At 50.2% G+C, this 25,598-nt stretch overlaps 2 protein-coding genes across 2 annotated transcripts in view; both read left to right on the top strand.

The window, feature by feature from the left end:
* Positions 1-10,573, top strand: part of Sort1 (sortilin 1) — an 83,647-nt gene extending 73,074 nt beyond the window's left edge. Inside the window, exons 18-23 of the mRNA XM_005367922.2 lie at positions 670-786; positions 3,151-3,259; positions 4,450-4,548; positions 5,250-5,356; positions 5,757-5,868; positions 6,486-10,573. Coding sequence (XP_005367979.1) covers positions 670-786; positions 3,151-3,259; positions 4,450-4,548; positions 5,250-5,356; positions 5,757-5,868; positions 6,486-6,500 — 559 coding nt within the window. The 3' untranslated portion in view covers positions 6,501-10,573. The remainder of the gene's footprint in view (positions 1-669; positions 787-3,150; positions 3,260-4,449; positions 4,549-5,249; positions 5,357-5,756; positions 5,869-6,485) is intronic.
* Positions 10,574-13,564: 2,991 nt separating this feature from the next.
* On the top strand, positions 13,565-25,140 carry Mybphl (myosin binding protein H like). Its single transcript, XM_026789614.1, has 8 exons — positions 13,565-13,712; positions 21,557-21,645; positions 22,152-22,347; positions 22,537-22,676; positions 22,810-22,969; positions 23,074-23,210; positions 24,648-24,834; positions 25,121-25,140. Exons 1-8 carry the CDS (start codon positions 13,565-13,567, stop codon positions 25,138-25,140), a joined length of 1,077 nt encoding a protein of 358 aa, XP_026645415.1.
* Positions 25,141-25,598: the final 458 nt, after the last annotated feature.

The raw sequence follows: 25,598 nt of genomic DNA on the forward strand, positions 1-25,598 counted from the left end.
AACAATTAATGAGTGACATGTGGAGGTGAAGGCAAGAATTGTCTGAATCTAGATCTGTTGCTTATGCCGCTAAGGCCCCGTTGTTCTTAGGGACCTTGCCCTACTGTAAGCAGCAGTCTGGCCCTTCCCCAAGCCTGGGCTGTTGTAGGTCCCCTACCCCGGAGATCTTGTCTGTTCGCAAGTTTGTGGGGCCTAGTCCATCTTTCCTCATCAGTAAGCCTTCTCTGTGGCTTTTCCTAAGGGACTGGTTTCTTTCCGTGACTTTGATAAATGCCCAAGGTAAGGAAAAAGCTGTGTCCAAGGAAAGCCCTGGTCAGGCTCCGCTGTCCTGGGCCTGTGGCTTCAGGATAGAAACATTCAGGCAGAGCAGATTGGTCCCTGTGACCAAAGAGGAAGGGCCCCAGGTGCCTGCAGCCTCTCCACTAAGCCCCTAGAAAGACTCTGCCACCTCTCGGTAGCACCTCACTGGGGACCAAGTCTTTCACACAGTCCTCTGGGGAGGTACTGAAGATCCACATTCAGGAGCATACCTGCCAAGATACCACCACCTTAGCAACTATTCACACCTCAGTTGGAGCATCCTTGACAGGAATGTCAACCCCCCTCTTGACTAGTGGCAATGTGCTGGCTTGCAGGCAACCTCAAAAGCGTCCTTGTTGATTCTTGCAGTGACTTTGGCTACTTCCGTCCAGAAAATGCCTCAGAGTGTGTCGAGCAGCCGGAACTGAAGGGGCATGAGTTAGAATTCTGTCTGTATGGCAAAGAGGAGCACCTGACGACAAATGGGTAAGATGGTTCCTCCCTGGCAAGGTCCTCATTGCTCTGGCCAGAGCAGCAGTATTCCAGAACATTCATGAAAGCACCATCTAGTAGACCTACTGTGATGATAAAATAGTGTGTCATCTGCCATGTCCAGATGGCGGCCATCGGCCTCCTGGGGCTCTTGACCCCAGCGCAGCTGAGGAACTGCGTTTCCCATTTTAATTAATATTCCAGTGGCCCCCACAGGAGAAGGTGCAGCTTGAAGGGGCCCAGAAGCCTTCTCGGCTGATGGACACCCCTCTCCCATTCTTGTGCTTCTTGTTAATAAGCTCTCTCGGGATCTGAGTTCTGATACAGAAGTGCTGAGCCTGTGCCAGCCCTGAAACGACACAAAATACCCCACAGGCAGTGCCCCTCCCCACCCCCAGCCCTGGACCCATGCCTGTTCTGCCTGCCTCATAGAATTTCAGCCAAAACAAAACAATGCATTTGCCAAACAGGACTTCCTGAGGAGGTAGCCAAGCTTATAGAAACCTGAGAACACGTTTTAAGTCCACAGTCCTAAGGATAGGGTTTAGCGGTACTTGTGGGATAAAGAACAGGATGAAAGTTGACGGGGCAGTGCTCGTGTGGAAGCCCAGCACTCAGGCCTAAGTTCACCACCAGTCTGCATCACACTGGCTCCTTCTAGGCTAGCCAGCCCTGCTTAGGTAAACCCTGTCTCGAGAAGAGAGGGTATGAATAAACGTGAAGAGAGGTGAGACAGTCGGCGCCCTGCACACGCGTGGCTTCCCCTCAGAACAGCTCCTCTCAGAACAGGACATGCTCAGAAGCAGTGCTCCCGTAGTCTGAAGTTGCAGGTTTGGGGTCCTTTAATGCCAAAGGTCACCCATCGGACTGTGGTAGGTCATTCAGAAGGTCACTTGGAAAGTCACTTGAGTTGTGTTCTCAACAAAAGTGGCCTTTAAGTCCGTGAAAATTGCTGGGCATGAAAACTGTGCACACCTTTAATTCCAGCACTTGCATTTGCAAAGCAAAGGCAGGCCAATCTCTGTGGGTTCAAGGCCAGGCTAGTCTACCTATGGGACAGCCAGAGCTACTAGTGTGAGACCCTGCCTTAAAACAAAACAGAACGGGGCTGGAGAGATGGCTCTTCCAAAGGTCCTGAGTTCAATTCCCGGCAACCACATGGTGGCTCACAACCATCTGTAATGAGGTCTGGTGCCCTCTTCTGGCCTGCAGGCATACACACAAACAGAATATTGTATGTATAATAAGTAAACAAATATTTTTAAAAAACAAAAAACGAAACGACAAAAGGCCCTAAAAATGAACACAGGCAGCCATGATTGTCACAACCACGCTACAACTCAGCTGGTGAGGAACAGCTATTTGGCCCCTGAGACTGGTGCTCTTTTTGGTTTTTCGATACAGGGTTTCTCTGTAGCTTTGGAGCCTGTCCTAGAACTAGCTCTTGTAGACCAGGCTGGCCTCGAACTCATAGAGACAGCTCGCCTCTGCCTCCCGAGTGCTGGGATTAAAGGCATGTGCCACCACTGCCCGGCACTGGTGCTTTTTAAAGTCAGTTCAAAAGCAAGTGAAGCTTGAGGGTTTATAAGATTTTCTGTTTCCCAGAGAGGAGAACTTTCTGCCATTTTCAAATCTTGTTTTCGGAAAGAGGCAAGAACCCAGGAATATATTCTTATGTTCTTTAAAAAAAAAATTCTCAGCCGGGCGATGGTGGCGCACGCCTTTAATCCCAGCACTCGGGAGGCAGAGGCAGGCGGATCTCTGGGAGTTCGAGACCAGCCTGGTCTACAGAGCTAGTTCCTTCCTCCCTTTTTTGTCTGAGACTTGAGTGTGGTGTGTGTGGTATGTGTATGTGGTGTATGTGTGTGGTATGTGTATGTGGTGTATGTGTGTGTGGTCTGTGGGTAGCTGTGTTCTGTGGGTGTGTGCTGTGTTTGTGATGTGTTGTGTGTGTGATATGTGTATGGTGTTTATTGCGTAATGCTTCTTGCACATCATCTAATACAAACATCATGTGTTGGAGCAGCCATTTGGCTTCTCCGCTACTCTGTAGAGACCCTCTTCGCTGAGGTGAGTTTGGAGCCCAGTTTGCTGACAGGCATCACTGTTGGCACCGACCGACCCTTGTGTTATTACTGTGCTTCCCAGTGCCCACCTCGATCACTGTCGCCATCACTGACGACATTTTGGGAGACTTTCACAAACTTGTTTCTTCAAGGCTCCATATACCCCACAGCCCGCTAGATAGATGGCCACAGCTCCTGCACCCCAGCCAGAGGCCCTGACTGCTGACTCTATGCCTTCCCCCAGAAAACACCAGCCCCTGCCAGCCCTGGTGAACAATCTCCTGTCTTTCAGGTACCGGAAAATCCCAGGAGACAGATGCCAAGGGGGGATGAGTCCAGCCCGAGAAGTAAAAGACTTGAAGAAGAAATGCACAAGCAATTTCTTGATCCCCAAGAAGCAGGTGTGTTAAAAACAGATCGAGGTTCCGGGTACAGCTGGGATTTAACGTTCTGCCAGGAAAAACCAGTTACACTTTGGCACCAGTATGGAGTTGTCCACAATGCTTTTGCAGAACATTCACAGGAAGCTGTCAGGGCAAAGGACCCATCACGTACCCCAGTGACAAGGTCACCCCGCTAAGAGCTGGTGTGTGCTTGGGGGAAATGGTATAGTGTAAAGTTAGGAAGGTCTCAAAGCATGGGGTTGTGGAGTTTCTGAGGCCCAGAGTTCTTCAGAAAAAAATATTTAAAAAGTTGTGTTCAGTGAGTGGAGGATACACACATAGAACTCTCACATAGCTCGTCTGAGGTCCTCCTGGGCTGCAGGAGACACTCTCTCCAAAACAAATGGAGCTAGAGATGGCTTGGCAGTCAGCAGTACATCGGCTCTGGCAGAGGACCCCGGATTGTCCTCCATCACCCTTGTCAGGCAGCTCACAACTGCCTGCAACTCCAGCTCCAAGGGATCCTGTAGGTACTGTACTCACATATATACATACATATACACACACACACACACACCCTACACCTTACAAATAAACAAAGCTGGGCAGTGGGCACGCCTTTAATTCCAGTACTTGGGAGGCAGAGGCAGGTATATCTCTGAGTTCAAGGCCAATCTGGTCTAGAGAGAATGAGTTCCAGAAAGGCTAGGACTACACAGAGAAACCCTGTCTTAAAAACAAAACTAAACTAAAAACAAGCCTCTGGGGGAGAATATAAAAGAAAATACCATGAAGGGACACGGACTGGAGATTTGCGCACACATAGAGCCCTGCACGTGTGTCAAGTGAGAAGCTAAAGAGCAGTCAGGTGTAGACCACTTCACAGCAGGTCCTAGGAAGCGTGGTGCTGCTGGGTCAGGTGGAGCCCTGGAGATGAGGTCACTAGGGAGGGCCTCCTGGTGAAGCAGGCATCACAGTGTGATGGAGTTGAGCTGAGGACCCATCTCCCTAATCTAACCTGACAACTGCAGCCCCTCCTCCGTGCTGTTCTAAGGGATGAGACCCTGACAAGGGTGGGACCCGAAGGCGATAAGGGGAAGAGTGTGTGGGTGTGTGTATTTGTAAGGGGGCAAGTTCCTCCTTCTCTGCACCCCTGCCCTGGACTGCTGGTGGCTGTCCTCAGAGTGTTTGTGTGTGTGATTGCACAGGACTCCCGCCCACAGGGACACAGCTTGTCCCAGAATCCAGCTCCGCCTCCTCTTGGATACACTGAAAACACACACTTCCTATCTCCTACCCAGAAGCAGGTAGGTTACACGAAACAATGATATAAGGCTTATTTGTAAAAACATGCCAGAAGTTAAGTAACAACAGAAATCTTGATGTCATAGTGGCCTTCCTGGAAGAGCGGTGACACACGTCTTCGAAGACACTAGCTTTGTTATAGACTCACTCAGCCTCTGTTCTCAGTCTACTCCGGCTCCCACCCTTAAGCTCCAGGAGTTGTAAACAAGGGGCAAGGAATTGTCAGCCTGACCGTAGTGATCTTCTAGGTGTGTCCACCCCGTGACCCCAGGGCAACGGGCAGCCAAGAATAACTGTGAAGGTGACCCAGCACAAAGTTGTACACTTATTTAAAATGTGAATTCTTTATGCAGTGGGGGTGGGGCACGTAATTGAGCAATTCTCAAACAGGAAGTTTACAGAGGGCAGCATCGCCTTGCCATGTCAGAAGGTTAGACCTGCCTGATTTGAGGCAGTTGCCAAGGCTTCGGCGGTAACTTTGACCCTGAGGACCCTACCCTACAGCGTCTAGGCATTTGGAGTTCAGATTCCCTGTGCTGGTGTGCTAGCCTCCTGGTCACACTGAGACAGTTCATCTGGGGGGTGGAGAAGTGCCCGAACTCAGTGCCTTGGACTGTAGGTCACTCAAAGCGATAGGCAGCCTCTTGGAAGCCCTAGGCTATGTGTGGCTAACTGCACCTCTGTTTGTGTTTAATTTATCAAGAATTCCAAGTCAAATTCTGTTCCTATTATCCTGGCCATCGTGGGACTGATGCTGGTCACAGTTGTAGCAGGAGTGCTCATTGTGAAGAAATACGTCTGCGGTGGAAGGTAAGAAGTGGGGAAGTGGATCAGAGGTCCTGAATCCAAGCCAGAAAAAACGCCACTGTGGCCCACGTGATCCCTTTCTCCTGACTGAAAGCTAGGTGGAGTAATAGCCCTCAAGATTCAGGCCCAAGTCTCGTATCTTATTATATCTACACGCTGCACGGCCATGAGTGTGGAAATCGGAGGAAAACCCATGCTATAAGAAATGCTCCCTTCTCGCCGGTTGTGGTGGCGCACGCCGGTAGGATTTGCTGAAGGAGGCAGAGGCAGGAGGATCAAGAGTTCGAGGCCAGCCTGGGCTACACATTTAAAAAAAAAGAAATGCTCCCTTCTCAATAAAAAAAAAAAAAAGAAAGAAATGCTCCCTACTCAGTCGGGAAACTAACGGCGGTGTCCTCCCCAGGTTCCTGGTCCACCGGTACTCTGTGCTGCAGCAGCACGCCGAGGCTGACGGGGTGGACACTTTGGACACGGCCTCCCACGCTAAAAGCGGTTACCATGATGATTCAGATGAGGTGAGATGCCTTCTTCTTGAGAAATTAGCCTAAAATTTCGGTCTTAAAAATTATTTTCAGTCAGGCAATGATGGTGCACATCTTTAATCCAGGCACTCAGGAGGCAGAGGCAGGTGGATCTCTGAGTTTAGACCAGCCTGGTCTACAGAGCAAGTTCCAGGACATTCAGGGCTACGCAGGGCTACGCAGAGAAACCTGTCTCAAAAAAACAAAACAAAAAACTTATTTTTCTACTTGTGATCAAGACAATCTCCGGAAAGATGACTCAGAGGTTAAGAGCACTGGCTACTCCTGCAGACAGCGCAGGTTCCGTTCTCTGCAAATGGTGGCTCACAGCTGTCTCTAACTCAACCCCAGGGGTTCAGTGCCTTCTTCTGACCTCCAAAGGTGCCTGGTGTGCTCATAATACACAGACATATATTCAGGCAAGACACCCATACATGTAAGATGAAAATAAATAAATCTATTTTAAGTTTTTAAAGATGCAGTTGGGACCAAGTTGTGCATAAGCTAGAAGCAGCGCTAACGGGCTACAAAATCTGACCAGCCAAGAAAGTAGGCGATTGCTTTCAAAATAGCTTTCTTCGTTTGTCAGTGACGCGTGTCTTTCTTTTCAGGACCTCCTGGAATAGCTCTTGAGAGAAGCTGGGACCGAGCGTGGGTAGAGCCCCAGTACCTCCTACAGACTTGGGGAAATAAATTTCCCAGTGTGTCGGACCCAGCTCTTTTCTGCTGCTTCATCCAAGCCCAAAGGATCTACACTAAAGAACGCAGGGTGGGGGTGGGGAACCCTGGCTGATCTCACAGTTGGCTCTGAGAAGAGGGGGGGAAATTTTAAATTCTTTTAACTTTTTGTTTCAAGTTCTGTCTTTTGTAAACGTGTGGGCTTTAGGTTCCTGTTGGTTTGTTTGTGTGTCAAGGGAAATGAAATAGGAGTCAAAGGGATTGTTTCGCTGACCCCATCTTGTGTGTTCTGGGTGGTGCCTACCCCCGGGCATCTGCCAACTCCACAGTCAGCTCCGCTCTCACATCGTACCTGTGCTGTCCCTGGGCTCTGCTGGCCATGGGAAGCAGCCTCAGAGAAGGAAACAAGGAAACGGTGCAGTGACTGGCACTGGCTGGCCGGCTCTTCCCCATCTGTGAACAGCCCTGCTCACGTCTTCCAGGCCCCACCCCACCCCCAACCGTGACTATAGACCATGGTGATTTTTCTGTTCCCATTTAATTAGGCAATACCCTTGTTAATTGCCCTTTGGCAACTAACTTAACCACGCGCTTCCAAGACATTAAATCAGGAAAACTTTCAGGGACATATTTTTAACTTGCAGCAAGGAGGAGGGAGCAACAGAGAGTCGACTGGGCCTAACTCCTATTAAAGACAAAACTCTGGCTGCTCTGAGCTCTTTGAAGCTGTGCTTTGTGTGGCTAGTGGGCCTCTCAAGGACAGGATGCAGACTTGGCCTGGAAGCCTGCCCAGGCTCCGCCATGCCTTTCCTAGAGCGCATTGTTGAGCGCACAGTGCAGCCCCAGGACTGACGGCCACAGCCTTTTATTTTCCTAGCACCCACGGCAGAGGCTCAGTGTTGAACAACCACGGCTGCTTGTTCCTCCCTCCTCCATTGCTGCTGTCCATAGAACCAGGACTAGGGATGTTTCCAGATCGATGGACATTTTAAAAATCAAAGTTCTATGAGCAGACCATCCTTCTCAGCCTTCCCATGTTTCCACTGATGATTTCTGGGCAGAATCTTTCTGCTGACCCCACTGAAGGTGTGCTTCTAGGTGGTGCCGTGTGTGTACATCACTTTCATGTTTTAAGGACGTTTTCTATCTGATATTTTTCCAAATTAAATAAGTTATAGAATATGATGGGTGGATTTGGGGTGGCCAGCTGGTATTGGAAAGCTGTAACGATTCCTTTTTCGTACAGCCTGAATACTGGGCACACAGAGCAGCGGTGTGGTGGGCTCTGGTCCCTTATCCCTGCTTTACTCATCGCGGGTCCTCCCTGTCTTTACAACTGAGACACTTTTAAGTAGATGCCATTTTGCTGCTACTTCACTTTGTAGCTAGAAAGTCAGTAAAAAGTAACTGTGCCAAACTTTTGTCAGAATGCCTGAGCAGATGGCTAACTCCTCCCCAGAATGAGCAGCAGCAGGAGAGAGGGAGGAAGTGGACAGAGAATCCTGGAGACGCTGCGTGTTGCCGCTAATGAGTCAGGGGAGCTTCTGCTAGAAAATGAAGTTAGGACCATTTCCGTGAGGAGAATCCATCTTTGTTAGAGCCGGAATGTATGATTTTTATATGATTCTAAAATTTATAATAATTCCAAAGATATACGAGCTCATAATTTATCAAAGTTTCTGTCCATCCTCACCTCCTGCCAAAGGGGAAAGGCTCTCTCCCACCACATGCTATCAGTCCAGCACATCCCGGGGCTGATGTGGGTAGATAAGGCAATGTGTGGCGGTGGTCACTCACTTTCTGATGTAGTTGCCACTGGTCTCTAACCCTTAGAGGTTTCTGTAGAACCCATCAGCGCTCTGCTTGCTTTGTTTGCATCCTCTTGTAAGCTGCTCGCTGTTCTTGCTGTAGAGCTCAGCAGCCAAAATTGAGTCAGTCACCCTGGTCTTCAGATTCTGAGCCGTGGTTCTGCAGGAAGGTGCTCAGTATCTGGAGCGGAGCTTCCTAGCAGTGTGACTTGCTGGGGTCGAGGACAGGTCAGTGGCGTTTCTCCGGAGCATTGTTTTCTCTTTAGAAAACAAAACTTTATTCCCCTGCTTCATGACTGAAATAAAAAGCTATGGCAATCCGGAGTGTCCCCTCTGCCTTGGTGGATGGTCACTGTTGAGAGCACAGGAAGTGAGTCTCCCCCTAGCTAGCTGGCTCTGTGGGCTTGGGGACTGCCCCTACAGTAGCTCTCAGAATCAGTCACATTCACAAATATGCAACCCCAGCCAGAGATTTAAGATTTTTAAGCTCTTTATGTCTTAAAACAAGATTTCTAGTTTGGTTTGTCCTGCTCCGCCTTGGCACTGTCACTGGTGGGCATCCCATTACTCTCAGCCCTGTGGGGGCAGAGGATCGAGTCTAGAGACTTGAGCGATAGGATTTAGTGCTGTTACATAGCTCAGACAGATCAGAAAGTCCCTAGTGGCCTGAGTTTTAAATCCAAAGCATGCTTTCTGCTTGAGACCTCAGGGCCATGGGTTTTTCCTGGGACCTGAGGCCAGGGCTAGATGTGACAAGGCTGTGAACTGAATGGGGCACTGGACACAGCAGCAGAGACCTTCAGAGAGCGCTGGCAGCTCCACAGGGGCCCAGGAGCTTTCTGAGTCTTAACGGACTCTGGTGTGCGGACCCATGCTCTTGGGCTTCCTAGCTTTTCCTCTCTGGCAGTGTAGTATTGTGGACCACCTTCAGCTCCTTTGCTGGTCAGGCCTAGAAGCCATGGCTGGGCACACTGTACCAAACCATCCCTTCATCAGGATGCTAGGATGCAGAGAGGGGCACAGCACCCTTCCACCAAGCCCCATGATGAGAGGCCTGGTTTGGCGTCACTCATTTTATTGCCCTGCAAGTAAACCATATGGGTAGAGCCTTTCGTTCCTCCAGTGCTCTGAAGAACCCATCCTCTGCACACTGGCAAGGGGCTCATCCCATGTGTTGGCATACCCCTCTCAGCTCAGTCGGGACGCACGAAGATTGCTAAAAAGGATGGGATGCAGCTTCTCGATTTTTTTTTTTTATCGCCTTCCCACCAGAGGGAAAGTAATGTGAACTTAAATGTCTTTTGGAACAAAACCAAAGTTTAAGATTTGCCATATGATGTACTGACAGGGAAGCCCAGAGTTGGCAAGCAGGTACCAGACTTTGTGTCCTGTTGGCCAGTGCTTTGCCAGGTATGGGTTGCTGTGGAGTCGCTGAAACCACGGGTGCAGCTTGATTTCCTGGTTCCATGCATTATAACATAAGAATTGGAGCACTAACTTGAAATTGTCTTCAAGGACTTGCGTGCACTTTTTCACACCGGTACATTCTTCTGTATCTGTTTATATGGAATAACACAAGCTAATCTGTACCTTTATATATATGTGTGTGTACATATATACATGTATAAACTGTATAGTGTACATGTTAATGATTTATCAGTACGGCCCAAATTTTTAGTGCAGTTCTCATCCTCCGCATGCCCTCAGCTGTGGTCTGGTGACTTCCTGTCCCCCGGCGGTTCTGCCACTTCCTGGTGTTCTGAGGCTCCAGGGAGGAGGGTTTGGGCTGCATTCTCTTTATCCTCATGCACAGAAATGCTCAGGGTCCCCACGTGCCTGTCATCTTCCCCTCTTGTCCATTGTTCCCTTTCTGAGCATGCGGCCCCACCCCAGCTGTGAGGGGCAGCTGCCTTCCTGGGACAGCGTTTAAACAGGATCGTGACCACCAATGCATGTACACTGAAAACTCCAGATGTCTGCCCACCTGGGACAGAACATTGCATGTGAGGTGGGATTATCAAGTTTCAAAGACCTGTCACTTATATAGCAAAGCCAGACCCATAACAAAATCCCACAAAATGGAAATAAAACGCAAAATTCTTTAGCATTGTGTAAATAAATCTGGATGTGTTTAACTTTGTACTGGCAATTTTCTGTATATTTGCGGTATTTGGGTTGGAAATAAAACAGCCTGGACTTTGGTTCCTAACCTACTAAGATGAGTAAGCTACGGTTTATTAGAGTTTTAGCTCTCTGCCTTCAAAAATCAAAACTCTGGCAACCAGAGAAGCATCAGTTAGATGCTTCTAGCTTGAAACTAGTTACTGCACTTTCGCTTGGAAGGTGGCGGATACTCTGAGGAACAACTCCCAAACAAACAGACTGCCTGCCCAGAAGCTTCCTAACTTTCTCGTCCTTCTCATTTTCTTTATGTTCATCAAGGTGCCTCCCACGGGGTTGTGTAGGGCCATCTCCCCTCCTGGAAGCCCAACAGCCCACCACACACTTTCTCCAGTGTCTGTTTCTACACTTGTGGACACAGCCTGCACTTGTGGACACAGCGGTGTGTGGTTGCACTCCTGAACCATGTGTTCCCTGTGGTCACTTTGTCAAGTGAACGCTAGAGAGTCAGCTGTGGCAGCTTCCCAAATATGCCCCTCTCACAGTCCTTTAGTGCCTTAGCCTCTCATTTCCAAGTGATGCCTGGAAGAGCTTCCTGCCCACCTGCCTTCTGCCATTAGCCACCCCACCTTGCCGTGGGAGAGCATTTTGAGCCAATATTTCTATTTGGTGTTCCCACATCTGGGTCTGGAGATGCCAGGGCACAGACCTTGTTCTTGAAGGGGCCACCCCTCAGCAGGATTAAATCAGTGGTTAAAGGGATTCTAGCATGTTCTAAGACTCTGCCCCAGAAAGTCCAGGCTGCTCTAAAGTTGACGGTACCTCTCCTACCTCTACCTCCAGAGTGCCGGGGTTACACATGAGAGCCACTCTGTGCCCAGCTCTGAATTGGATTTTCTGAGGGGTCTCTATTTTTAGATTTGATTCTTTATGCATTCTCTCCATCTGAGGGACAAAAAGGGGCTAACACTACAGACTGATTGCTTTTTCCATAAAAACATGACTAAGGCTGGGCGGCGGTGGCGCACGCCTTTAATCCCAGCACTCGGGGAGGCAGAGGCAGGCGGATCTCTGGGAGTTTGAGGCCAGCCTGGTCTACAAGAGCTAGTTCCGGGACGGGCACCAAAGCTACAGAGAAACCCTGTTTCAAAAAACCAAAAACAACAACAAAAAAAAAACCATGACTAAGTACGGAATAAAAAAGGGGTCTCGCTAAATAGGAGAAACCAGTCAGTAGTGTGCCAGCCACAGAGGACCTGAGTTCACACCTCCAGCCCGTTTAACAATCCCACACACAGAAGATTCCTGGCGCTCACTGGCTGGCCAGCCCAGCCCAATCGATGGGCCCCAGATCTCAGTAGGAGGCCTTCTCTCAAACAATATGGGACCAATGAGATGGCTCAGTGGGTAAGGATGTCTGCCACCAATCCTGGCGATCCTGAGTTTAACCCTGGGGACTCAAAAGATGGAAGGAGAGAACTGACTCCCGAAAGTTGCCCTCTGACCTTCAAGTGTGGATGTGGCATTCGGATGGCTCAGCAGTTAGAGCATTGACTACGCTCTCCGAAGACCTGGGTCTGCTTCAAGCACCCACATGGCAACTCACTTAGTCCCAGAAGCTTTGACGCCCTCTCCTGGCCTTCAGAGGCAGCAGGCAGACACATGATGCAAAGACATACATGCATGCAACATGCTGATACACATAAAAATAAAGGGAAAAATTTTAAATAAATACAGCATTGCAGGTCCCTGAGTAGAGAAGGGGATGTAATAGGAAACCTAGTCATTTGGGTGGAGAGTACACTGTGGAACAGAATGGCTGGATACACCTGGAAATCAGACTTTTGGGTGTAGCTAGCACTGACTGTGGGCTGGCCATGAACCACCTTTTTTATTGTATCCCAGGATCATCCTGGCACCACTGCCCCTTGTTACACAGACCTGAGGTTCAGAGGCATCAGCTGGTGGCTGAATGGTGCAGCCAGATGTCACACGTCCCTGTCCCTGGGGAGCTTTCCTCTCTGTACTAGGTTGCCTCTCACTTCATTTGTGCTTTATCTGGTAGGAAGAGAGCCATTGACAGCTTTCAAAGGGGAAAATGCTGGTCTGGACTAAAAATAGCTCCCATTTATCCAGCACTTAGTCAGCTACACTCTGCTAAGCACTTTAGAGAGATTACCTCGTTTAATCCTCATAACCCTATGGTTATTATTATCTCCACTTCACAAATGAAACCCAACTGAGATGCTGGGGGTGGGGAGCTGGGGGAGGCCTGTCCAGCAAGCACAAGGCCCTGGGTTCAAGCCCAGCACACACGCGCATACACACACATGTATGCACACACACACGGGAAGGTGCGAGACGACCCCCAGTACACACGCATGTGCATGCACACACATGAGGGAAGGTGGGAGATGACCCCCCGTACATCCACCCCCCCACACACACACACGCATGCATGAGGGAGGGTGGGAGAAGACCCCTGGTACACACATACACAGGGCAGGCTGTCACACAGCTAGCTGATGACAGAGCTCAAGTGTGACCAGTGTAGTCTGGCTGCAGAGGACTGACTGACTGTCCTCACCCTTGCCCTACCCTGCCCTTGGGGCTGGGACAGCAAAGGGAGGGACCCATGAAGGCCAAGGTGTGGACCTGCTGTTCAGTAAGTGTGGGGGCAGCTAAAGCTATACCTGAGAGTTTGTTGGTCTTGGGACACTATGCCCCGTCGGATGGGCTGGAGGTCAGGAGTTATCACGCAGGTCTCTCAAAGACAGAAGTCCCTGCCGTGCACCCTGTGCTCCAGCTCCCCTCTCCCTCCTGATGCTGTAGGGGTGTCATCTCATGCCCAAGATAACAGGGCCACCTCAGCCCCCCTCCTGGAGCTATTCTGGGCTGCTCTCTGATCCTCCTCTTCCCCTGGCCCCTACTTCACCCTTCAGTGGGAGTAGGTGGGTGGGGAAAAGCCAGCCCACTTACATAAGCCCACGCCTGGCTGCGGACCCCAGGGAGATCAGCCTGGACAGCAGGTGCTTAGCCCCTCCCTCAGCAGCATCCGAGAAAATCTTCGGCAGGAGCCCAGCATGGAGACAGCCACCACACTGGAGGCGGCCTCATGCTCCCAGCGGCAGGTGGAAGCAGCTGCTGGCCCAGGGGATGCTGAAGGAACACAGGTTTCACATCTGCAGGACGCAGCCAGGCCCTCTCGGCAGCTCCTGCCCTGTATTGAAGGTGAGGGTGGGGATGCTGAGAAGCGTGGGAGGGGAGGGGAGGCGAGACCTTTCCACTGTCTTGGATACACTTTAGGGGTTCACCCACCCCTGTGCACGGGCTTTAAGAACTTTAGGGAACTGCTACGGAGGATAATGTAGGGATATTCATGGGAGCCCTCACACTCCTCCTCAAATTGGGACTTGCTACTCAAATATCTGTGGTTTGCTCTTTAGCTGAAAAGTCAGCCAGTGAAGCGGCACTTTACAGTGACTAGCAATGATCTGTTATATTTTTGCCATCAAGAATAGTCACAAGTCCCGGGAGGACCCAGGAGACTCATAGCCAACTGGGAAGGGAACGGGGTGGGCGGGTGAGGGTGAGGTAGGAGACATTTCTAGGGGAAGAATGATCCCCAAACCAAGGCTATATGAGGAAGTTGAGCATCTTAGGCGGCTTCCGCCTGGGCCATGCTACAGCATCAGGACAGTACCCTAAAGCCCTGCACCAGCTCACCTGGCCGTGGCCTCTCAAAGTCAGAGCTCTGTGAAGCAGAGCCTTTTAGGGAGTACTCCATTTCTACTTTCTACTTGGTGCCTGTTCCAGCCCCATCGCCCTGCTAACTGCCCCAGCCCCAACTGTCCTGGCTGAGCCCCCTCCCCCCAACTCACCTGGAAAACCGCCCTGAGCCAAACGAATGTGTGTCTCCACTACCCCTGGGTCTGCAGACCCAGGACGTTGAGAAAAGGCTCTTCCCTTCTTTGTGATGGTCTTTAGCCACCCTGTGGCTGTGCTAAACATTTAGCCCAACAGAGTCCCAGTAGTACACTCGGTTAAATTTGCAGGAGATTTGAAGACCACACACAAGGAACCTATGAACTCCAGGAAGAGAAGAGGTGGGAGAAAAAAATGACATTCTGGGCGGGCAGGCGAAGTTCCGTCTCCTTTCCCAGGGTAACCTCAAGCTACATGGTGACCTTGGACAAGTCAACTTAACCGCTCAGTTTCAGTTTCTTCTCTGTAAAAGGACTTTAAAGATCTCCCAAGCAGGGTAGTTAGAAGGGTTGCCGAAGCGATCTGATTTGCATTGGAAGAGGCTAAACCAACATGGGAACATTTCCAAGAAAGAGATGACAACCATGTTCTGTCTCCAAATAGGGCCCGAAAGCACAGCTACTCACTTTTGGACTCTTAACCCTGGGAAAGATAAACCAAAAGCGTTGCTGAAGTTCACAGGGCTTCTGAAACCCACCTAGCAATCTTGAAGGACGCCTGGCGGGGGACCTATGACTCCTAAGTTCTCAGAGTTCCGAAGACTGACTGCCTCCTAACACTGCCTGTTCCTCAGAGAGGGCACAGAATCTGAGGGGTGCTGCAGAGAGTGTGTGACAGCGGGGACAGCCAAGTGGGCGTAAATTCACTGGCATGATCAGAACAGGCTGCAAATGACCAATAATAGACGTTCAGGCCGACTGCACGGCCAAATCAGCAGGATGACGCAGCTGGCATTGGTACCATTTATCCTCAGCGCCCCACCAAGGTACTGTGTCCAGGAGTCAAAACCTGAAGGATCAAAAGGAGAGGCTAAGGAAGAGCTACACCCCTGCGCTGGAGAAGCTAGGCCCTGAGACAGAGATGGTCAGCCACTAATTTCAACAGAATTTCTCTGAGCAGCTGTGCACCTGTGTCCCAGCTGAACCTCCTCCGAGTGTCTTCCAGGCCTGGGAGCTGATCTCACACTGAAGAGGAGTCAGCCTGCCTCTGTGGTTCCCTTCCTCCCCCTACAAATACTGACTTCCTCACCTACTATATGCTAGACAGTGTCCTAGCAGTAGCCAGGTAGAAAAATAAACAGAATTAACTAAAACAATGCCTTCAAGGTATATCCTAAAGAAGGAAGGGGACAGATAAGTAGAAGACGGTGTGGTGCCAAAAGTACCACAGGAAAGGAGTCCAAGTGCTGGGGGGGAAGAGGCAAGCAAACTTCATGTTCCAAAAAGGACGATGAGCAAAGGCCTCACGAACAGGGTATGATTTGAACATCAGAAGAATCGATATTTAAGTGGATTATTTTTTTCGGTAGGTAGATCAAGTGCAAAGGTCCTGAGGCAGTAATGTACTTAATGGGTTGGGCCACTGAGGCGATGGCACAGCCAGGGAGAGAGACAATGCTAGGACCCAGGGGCAGAGAGTCATCAAGACACAGCACTATGAAGGATGAACTGATTCTGGGATGATGGGTAGCCAGGGCAGGGGTGAGGAGGGGCGGCCAGGGCAGGGATGAGGAGGGGCGGCCAGGGCAGGGGTGACGAGGGGCAGCCAGGGCAGGGGTGATGAGGGGCAGTAGTGATACAAGTCTTTAATATCAGCACTTGGGAAGCAGAGGCAGGTGAATCTCTGTGAGTTCAAAACTAGCCTGATCTTCATAGTGAGAGCCTATCTCAGAAAAAAAAATTTTTTATCAAAGTCTGTGTGAAAGCATCTTAACAGTCAAGTCAGAATATATTTTAATCATTTACATAATCAATTCCATTTTCATAGATCACTTACATACTATTATTCACACTTCACATTTGGATCTTCAGGGGCTGAGGGGATACATGGAAGGGAGAACTACGACGCCCCTGTCTAAGGTGTCATGCCTCATACATGCAACATGGTTATTTGTCAAAAATTTCACATACATAGACATTGTATTTCCATGTCAAGTCAGCAGAAGTTTCGTTTTCTCCTGCATGCTTGTCTGTGCATTCACAGACATTGTGTGGGTGGAGGTTTATTTAACCAGGATCAGGAACTGCCAAGAGGGCGTCATGAAGAAAGAGAGGACAGAAGGAGCTGGGTGATTATGCAAGAAGTGGGTGTCGTGACCGTGAACTCCGGGCTCATGGGGAAGAGAGGAACAGGCAACACGGATGGGAGCTAGGGAGACTGGGGGGGGGGGGCATGCCTCTGTGGCGACAGAATTGCAATATTGTAGCATTCGGGATGAGAGGCAAATGGAGAGTCTATCCATTAGGGGTGCTAGCTGATGAAATAAGTACACGTGAGCTTCTTACTGCTAGTTAGGACTGAAAATAAGTGTCCCGCTTAGGGAGATCATTCTCCACAAAGCAATTCAGGGACACTGGCATTTTTCCTACAGGGGTTTTGCCACTTGAGGGGTCCTATGGTAATCTGCCTACAGACAGAAGTTGGGGGACACGGAAAAGTTATTCTTACAAGCCCTGGCACTTAAACAATCCCCATCCTCTCTGCTCACACTACATCAGAGAGAATTAGTACCTCGCCTACAGCAGCGGTCACTGGAAACTGTCCCTGGTGGGGCAGGCGCTGCTCAGATGTACTGTGACGTCAGGTAACATCAGAGTTGGTGGTCAAGGAGCTGTCTTTGTTAAAGAGGTGTGGAGGGAGTGCATCACTCTCTGGATCACAGGAAGGTTGTGGTTTATGGGTGGGGAGAATGACCACGAGATCCAACACTAAAGCAGGCTCTGAATTGGTTGTCAAGTCCAAAAGAAACTCAGACCAAATGGCTAATTGCAGTTCCTATCAGCATCCCTAGGAGGTTCCGCGCCAGATATACCATGCCTGCTGGCCTCCAGGCTCACTCAGTACCCATGGCTCCTCTCAGCTTTTCTCACCCTGCCCCCACCCCCTACCCTCAACTTCTCCAGCTCCTGGGCTTCCCTTCCTCCCTTCCCTTCTCATTCCCATATGACCCCGCCAATTTGGCCATGCTCTTTCTTGGTTCCCTTGGCTCTCTCTTGGCGTTCCCCCCTCATCTCTCCTCCTCCTCACATGACTGGGTTCAGTCTATTGGTCATGTTTAGTTCACTACTTTCTCTCCCTGCTCCTCACTCCTCCGGATGCCTCTGGCTGTCCTCTTCCCCATATCGACAATAAAGACCTTCCCTTTGACCGTACTTTGGAGCGGTCACATCCTTACTTCATCTATCTGGTGCTGAAACCCCCGCTTTAAACAGTGACCAGGGAGTGAGAGGACCTGCAGGGGTTAAAAGGATGGACATTGAGATGACTAGGACTTATGCGTGGAGCCATGTTGACGACAGAGGCAGTGAGCAGGGTCCAAAGCCCCCAACCATGAGAGCGGGACCGAGAAGGGATGATAAGTCCTTATCACAGAGAACTGTTACTTCTGCTTCCATGGCCTTTTGGTTTTCCTAATCTTGCTTTCATAGTCTTCAAGGAGGGTTTATAAGGTTGTCCTTTATAAGGAGGGTTTTCTCTTTCTTTTCCAACCAATGTAGAGTGTGTAAGTGTAAATGTTTCTCTGAAAAAGTCTGTTGCTTCCTTCTTAAATCCCTAGAAACATTTGCTTTCAAATCCATAGATGGTTTTGAACCTTTTGTCCTTGCTTCGGTAACCACTCACTCACACAGACATGTGTTTATGTATGCGTGCATGCATTTATTTGTGTGTGTGCACGCACACACACACACACATGCACACGCACACAAACACACACAAACACACACACATGCACATACATATGCACACACACAAGCACACACACACGTGCGCGCGCGCACGCACACACACACAAACACACACACAAACACACATGCATGCACACACACAAACACACAAACACACACACGCGCGTGCACACACACACAAACACACACACATGCACACACACATGCACACACACATGCACACACACATGCACACACACATGTACACACACATGCACACACACACACAAACACACACACGCGCGTGCGCACGCACACACACACACACCACTCTCCCATATATGTTCCCTTTTCCTTCTCTCCCCAGGCCATAGCAGTGATGAGCCATACAATCTCAGGAGAGAAAGTCTCTGGCCATGTAACAGAAAATCATGGGAGGATATGGCCAATTATTTCCTATGAGAATAGAAAAAAAGGAACATGAACTTCGGGAGATTAAAGTTGGGGTAGATAGGATAGCCAAGATCTCAGGACTCGAAATAAGCTACATTTTTGAGACTCGGACAATATTCTGTTGGAGAGAAAAGAATGAGAACAATCCAGCTCAGAGGTCAATGTTTCTCAAAGGAAATTTCAAAATCCTATCCCCCCAGGAATACAAGGGGAGAAAATCAAACTGTGGCCATCGGTCTTGGCCTGAGAACACTGGGGTGAAATCTTCCTTAGAGCTCTGGGTTCTGAGTCCTGTTGCTTCCTGACATCTGAGGAGGAAATGCCCTTGGGTGTGATGGGGAAACCTCCCCAAGGTCAGTCCAATTTACGCGGAGGTGTGAAGAGAAAGGCCTCCAAGGAGCCCTCAGTTAACATTCTGAGCAGAGGGTCAGGTTGCTGACCAGGATGAATTTAGAAGGTGACAGAACCCAATGCTGACAGGGCACGCTAGCTGCCAGACCCTCTCACTAACCAGTGTATGGTCACCCTCAGGGCCACCTGTGGCTCTTCCCTGAGAGTCAGGGACACCCTGGTGACTTTAATAGGATCATCTTGTCAAAGACTCATAAATAAAGAGCCTCGGGGAGACCCTCCCCCACCTCAGCATCCCACGGTGGGCTCCCCTTGAGATTTCAAAGGCTGCTCTGCACATCCCCCCAGCTCTGCACATCCCCCCAGCTCCTTCTTCTCTCTAGTGTGGGTGAACGGATGCTAACGTTCTCTGAGAAAATTTGTAAGAAATAAGAAATGCCAGGTAGAAACAGATATCAGCTCCCATCAGTCAGTCAGCAGAAGGCCAGACCTGGTCTTGAGCTGAAACCTCAGTAAGGTAGGACTCAGTTTATGCATCTCCCAGTGGGAAACGTGGCTCCTATCCTCACAGCTCAGGCCTGCTTGGTCCCTGAGCCTACCCTTCTGCCTCCCTTCTTTTCCTGCATCCTCTGGGTGGCTGGAGGTCATACCAGGCCCTGACTCTGGCTCCTTGGTCTAGGGAGACACTGATGAGGGCAGGAGACTGGATGGGTGAGTCATGCTTGGAAAATGGGTCCAACGGACTTCTGGTTCCAGCTAGGGAGGCGGGAGTCCTGGGCGCCAGGCCCAACTCCACACCTAGCCTGGAGCTCAGCAAGTCAGTGTCTCTCTGAGCCTTGCCCCCTCTGGTTGGCTTGTTTTTCTGGGTACTCACTGAGAGCCCTTTTAACTCCCATGGCCCCGTAGATAGCACAGGGACAGAGGATCACGTCCCTTGGCCAAGTGCGAAAGTTTATTTCCTTGCTCAACAATGGAAAACCGAGGCCAACAAGATGAGGTTTTTTGATCTTCCTTTTCAATTATTTCTCTCCTTAGAAAAAACTCATATCCGCCTCTGTTCAACCCCTTGGTTGCTTGCCAAGATGGCCACAGAAAAGGAACGCATCATACAACACTTCTGTTGTTCCCACCTCACCCCCCCCCCCCCCCACCAAAGTCAGCGGAGAGCAGGGGTCACTGGGCAGTCTGGGCAGCATGCCTGCCCTGCTCCTACTGAGAACACTCATGTCCCCTTAGCACACAGCTTCCAAAGGTACAGACCAAATCAGGTCCATCCCAAGTGAGAACAGCAAAACAAGGAAGCTAGATCAACGTGATGGTCAGCAAGCGTTTGTGTTTCTATTGACTTCTGAAGACAAGTGGTTGGAGATCATGATGGGAGGTTGGCTATAACATGAGGCGTATGAAGAGCACAGTGGGACCTCTGTCTATTATTTTCTTTTAACTTGCTTCATTTAAAGGGTTGCTTTATACAATGTGTGCATTCAAGCTGTTCAGTCTATAAGCAAACATGCTCATGTTAGGCCCAATACTCTCAGGGAAATGTGTGCTATCAGCAAACTTGGAATGCCCTGTCAAGCACTCTGGCCGCAGGAATGTACCAGGGTGGAATTTCTTCAACTACTAGGAAGCAGTTTTGGCAGGAAGTCTTGGGTTGTCGTGGGAACTGAGGTGCTGCCACAGTCTAACTTAAAACAAAAGCAGCAGGGGACTGCCTTGGAGAAAAGAGGAAACAGCCACTCTGGAAAGGTAGGAGGAAAAAATGGTCCTCAAGTGAGCCAGGTGGGATGTCTGCACTTCTACAGCCCTTAGCATCCTCCCAAGAACACACCCTACAACCCCCTGAGCACCTCTCGCCTGCATTGGTAGCAAAAGGCCCGTAATCTCCCAAGGCTTCCTGCTGCATGCCTGGAGAGCAAAGGCAAGAAAGGGACCCAATCCTCCCCAGGGTTTGTTTGTATGAAGTGATCTACTACCCTTGGGGAGAATGCCACACAGTGGAGGGAGCAGGGTGGCCATGAAGAGAAGGGACCCAGGCACTGGCTCCCTCTGGGATGTCTTCAGCGCTGTCTCCATGGGAGGACAGGGTGTTGGCTCCTCTGCAGAGCAGAAAGCCGTCTCTCAAGGCCGCCTGGGAGAGGATTCACTTGGGCAGCAATGTTATTAAGGACCAAGCAAAACATCACTGGGAAGACCAGCTGTGAAGACTGAAGGGTCTGGCACGTGGAAGGGAAGAAAACAAACAGGTAGAAAGCTGGTGGCTGAGAGTTACAAACCAAAGCCAGCACCAGGTTCAGGGTCCAGGTTCTCACTGTGCAGTCCATCCGGCTCACTTCCTACGGGCTAAGGTTACAAGTGGGCATTACCACAAACAGCACCCATGTTCCTCCCAGAGACCTTAGCCTTTCCTGGGGTTGCTCCAGCCATCTGCCCTCTAAGTCCCAGCAATGGAACGGGTGTGGGTGTATGGTCTAATGATCTAGCCCCAGAGTGACTGAGATTGCTGGGTTTGATCCCCAGCACAAGAGAAGGGTCTAGGAACATCCCCTATGATAAGGACTTAATCTTTGACCAGCACCCACTTCCTCTAAGTATTTGTTCCCTGTTCTCTCTATCACTCAGAGTACCCCAAGATCTGGCTACCTCGGGCCCTGAGACAGACTTACATCCGGAAGGTTGGGGACACAGTGAACCTACTAATCCCATTCCAGGTGATCACACCAACCCCATGTTGGGACCAGGTCAGGGCTTTGACTTGGAGACAGAACTAGGGCCATGGCCGTCTTTCTGGCTTTGGATGAGAAAACCCATAGTACCAGAAGTCTGAGGCCAGATCACCACCATCCCACGTTCCCAAGGTTGGGTTTGACCAGACAGATATCCCCCATGAGAGGAGGCAAAGCTAAGCCAGGCCCTGCAGCCAGGCCCTCAGTTTTAGAGGGTTCTTAGGGGTTTGGTGTCAGCCACTCAGCTAACTAGCTATTTTGAGTACCCTAAAAGACTCAAAGCCAGTTCTATGTCTGGAGACCACACCGAAAGGAGGGATTTCCCTGGAGGAGTCTATCACACATGCACCCATGCACACACCCTCTAGCTTAAGGAATGCAGCTCCATGTCAAGATACCCGTGGGCCTGGGGTAGACTCCCTGCAGCAACAGGAGAGTGTGTGTATATAAGAGCCTCTTGGGAATGCTCCAGCCTTATCCCCACTGCTCAGGGCAAACCCAAGCCTCAAACCACCTGGACTCACAATGGCTCCGCCCTGGACAACAGTCGTGTGAGTGTGCGGAGCGGGGAGCAGGATTCCATTCTTTTCATCAGAGAAGCCCAGCGTGCTGATTCAGGATGCTACCAACTCTGTGTGCAGCTTGGTGGGCTGCAGGCCACTGCTACCATCAATATCCTGGTGATTGGTAAGTTTGGGTGATGGGAGAGGTGGTCTCTAGGCTCTCCGGAATGAACAGGAGCCAGCGCAGGGAGTCGCTGAAATGCTGGTAGGCGTTGGGAGGCCTCTGAACAGAGAAAGGAGGCAGAGGTGTTTCTAAGTGAGATCAACACATGCGGTTTGCATGGTGCCCACTGCCATGGCTTTGCCCTTCCAGAGAAGCCAGGCCCTCCTCAGAGTATTAAGTTGGTGGATGTTTGGGGCTCCAATGCTACTCTGGAATGGACACCTCCACAAGATACGGGCAATACAGCACTCCTGGGATACACGGTGCAGAAGGCTGACAAGAAGTCTGGGGTGAGGCCAGTCTGGGAAGGAGGGAGGGAGGCATTCTGAGCTTCCAGAAGCTCCACGTGGGGTGAGGCAAAACAAAACAAAAAAAAAGCCGAAAGCTGTGGTGTCTCACACGCCGTCTCCCGGGGACCCACAGCTGTGGTTCACGGTCCTGGAGCGTTACCACTGCACCAGCTGCGTAATCTCCGACCTCATCGTTGGCAACTCCTATGCCTTTCGCGTCTTTGCGGAGAACCAGTGTGGGCTCAGTGAAACGGCTCCTGTTACAGCTGACCTTGCCCACATCCAGAAAGCAGGTAAGGAAGCTGGGACTGTGGGCTGCCAAGACTGAGAAAGAACAGGACCTGAAGTGGGGCAAGGTTCTCAGATGCCACATCGTGGTTCCTCTTGGTACCCACAGCTCCTGTTTACAAGACCAAAGGGTTTGCCCAGCGGGACCTCTCAGAAGCCCCCACGTTCACCCAGCCTCTGGCAGACTGCACCACCATCACTGGCTATGACACCCAACTCTTCTGCTCTGTGCGTGCCTCTCCCAAGGTGAATGGGGAGCTGGGGGGACAGGGTGTCCTGAGCCGCTTCCTGAGCTCATCCTGAGCTATGTCACAGGGCATTCTAATTGAACATCTGTTCTCAGTGCCACCATCTGCCTCTGGAACAGCAGGTTACTTAGGAACTGTCAGGGTGTCTGTAATTCAAGATAGATGGATGCAAACGATGTTCCCTTTGAGGCTGAGGTCCTCCTGTACAAAGACAGTGCTTCCAGCTAGTTATCTGGCAGAAGTGTCCGATTCCCACTGGCTTCCCTTTAGTCGCTCCTCATGCCTTGTCTGCAGGATTACACACATGCACGCCGCTCACTCTGCATGCAATCTGTTCTTTGTACTCCACACCCGTAGCAGCCGTTACTAAGTAACTCGGGTTACAAGTGCAGGTCAGACTGAGTGGAGGAGATGACATCTTGGAAGGGGAATTATGATAAAAACCACTCTAGAAAAACTACTTCTGAAACGGGGGGTGGGGGGTGGGGTGGTAGACGGACAACGACAGAAACCACTCACAAGCAGTGGGATAGGTAGGATATGAAAGGATCACAATATGTACATGAAAAATGGAGACCCTGGGCTGGCAAGATGGATCAGTGGGTGACAGTGTTTGCTCCCAAGCCCGACAACCCGAGTTCAGTCTCTGGGACCCACATGGTGGACAGAACAAGTGACTTCCACACATGCGTTATGGCTCCAGTGCACCCTTCTGCCTCTCCACATACACATAATTGTTATTTAAAAATTTGTTTTGAGATAGGAATTCTCTGTGTAGTCTTGGCTGTCCTGGAACTTGCTCTGTAGACCAGGCTGGCCTGAAACTCTGAGAGATCCATCTGTCTCTGCCTCCCAGGTGCTGGGCTTAAAGGCATGTGCCACTAGGGTGGCTTTAATACATATGTTTTATACATGTATTTTATACATGCACTTTTAAGTGGAGCTCATAGCTAGGTGTGGTAATGCATACCTTTAGTCCCAAGACTCTAGAGGCAGAGATAGAGGGATCTCTGTGACTCTGAGACCAGTGTGCCCAGCCTGGTCTACATAGGGAGAATAGTTAAAGCTACATAAGGAGACCAGCCTGCCTAGCCTGATCTATCTAGGGAGACCCTATTTTAAAACTTTTTTTAATTTAAAAAAAAGTAGACCTTGATGTCTAGTCATAACACGCAACGGCTCCTTGAGCAGTTTCTTCCAAGTCAGGGACATCTGTTGGAGTGGACTAGGGTTCAGTCACACTCTGCACAAAACCAAGGAGGAGCTCCAGCCATCGCTGAAGGCACTGAAAGGGGGATCCAATCCCACACATGGGGGCAGGGACCCTACAGGAAGCCATCATCCACAAGCCTTGCAGGCAGAGTCCTAGACATGGAGCACAGGAAGAACAAGCGACTCTTACTCTGCTCTGCTGCCTCTCATCTTCATCTTCCAGCCCAAGATCATCTGGCTAAAGAACAAGATGGATCTCCAAGGCAACCCCAAGTACAGAGCCCTCAGTCAGCTGGGGATCTGCTCCCTGGAGATCCGCAAGCCTAGTCCCTTTGATGGAGGCATCTACACCTGCAAGGCCATCAACGCCCTGGGGGAGGCGTCCGTGGACTGTCGGGTGGATGTTAAAGGTAAAGATGGAGAAGCAGTGCCTAGGATGCCAGTGTCTCCTCCTTCCACCCTCCAAGAGAAACTCAAGCTGAGATAGAAAAGGCCCTCCCTTTGATGAAGGACTGTTTGGCTCATGGCTCGAGAGCACAGTCTGTCAAGGTAGGGAAGACCACAATAGGGCAGGGGTGTATCCTGGTAGCAGGAAGAAGAACATGAGACTACTCCCTCATGTCTGGACACAGCAGGAGGCAGAGAGAGATGAACACTGATGCTCCTCACATGTTTTCCTTTTGTCTTTTTATTCAGGCTCCCAACCTATGGGATGATGTTACTCATGACCAGGGTGGGTCTTCCCTCCTCCATTAAAACTCTCTAGGAACACCCTTCACAGACGTGCCTAGAGGTGATCGCCTCAGTCACTAGATCCAGTCAAGAGAACATCATCACCACTGACTGAGGCCCTCGTGTCGCTGTCACCATGAAGATACACTAGGAGCTCATTTACCACCCATTTCTGTCTATCACAATTCAACAGTGTAGGAAGAATCACTATTTTCAGGTTTTTTTTTTAAAGTACCAGTGTGAAATATAAGAGGAAAACTGTACGTGATGGTTAGCTGGGAGATGGCAGAGAACTGTGTACAGTAATGGTTAGTTGGGAGATGGCGGAGATAACTCTGTACAGTGATGGTTAGCTGGGAGACAACAGAGATAACTGTTTACAGTGATGGTTAGCTGGAGATGGCGGAGATAACTGTTTACAGTGATGGTTAGCTGGAGATGG

Source organism: Microtus ochrogaster, unplaced genomic scaffold (genome assembly GCF_000317375.1).
Source record: "Microtus ochrogaster isolate Prairie Vole_2 unplaced genomic scaffold, MicOch1.0 UNK25, whole genome shotgun sequence".
Classification (NCBI taxonomy): Eukaryota; Metazoa; Chordata; class Mammalia; order Rodentia; family Cricetidae; genus Microtus; species Microtus ochrogaster.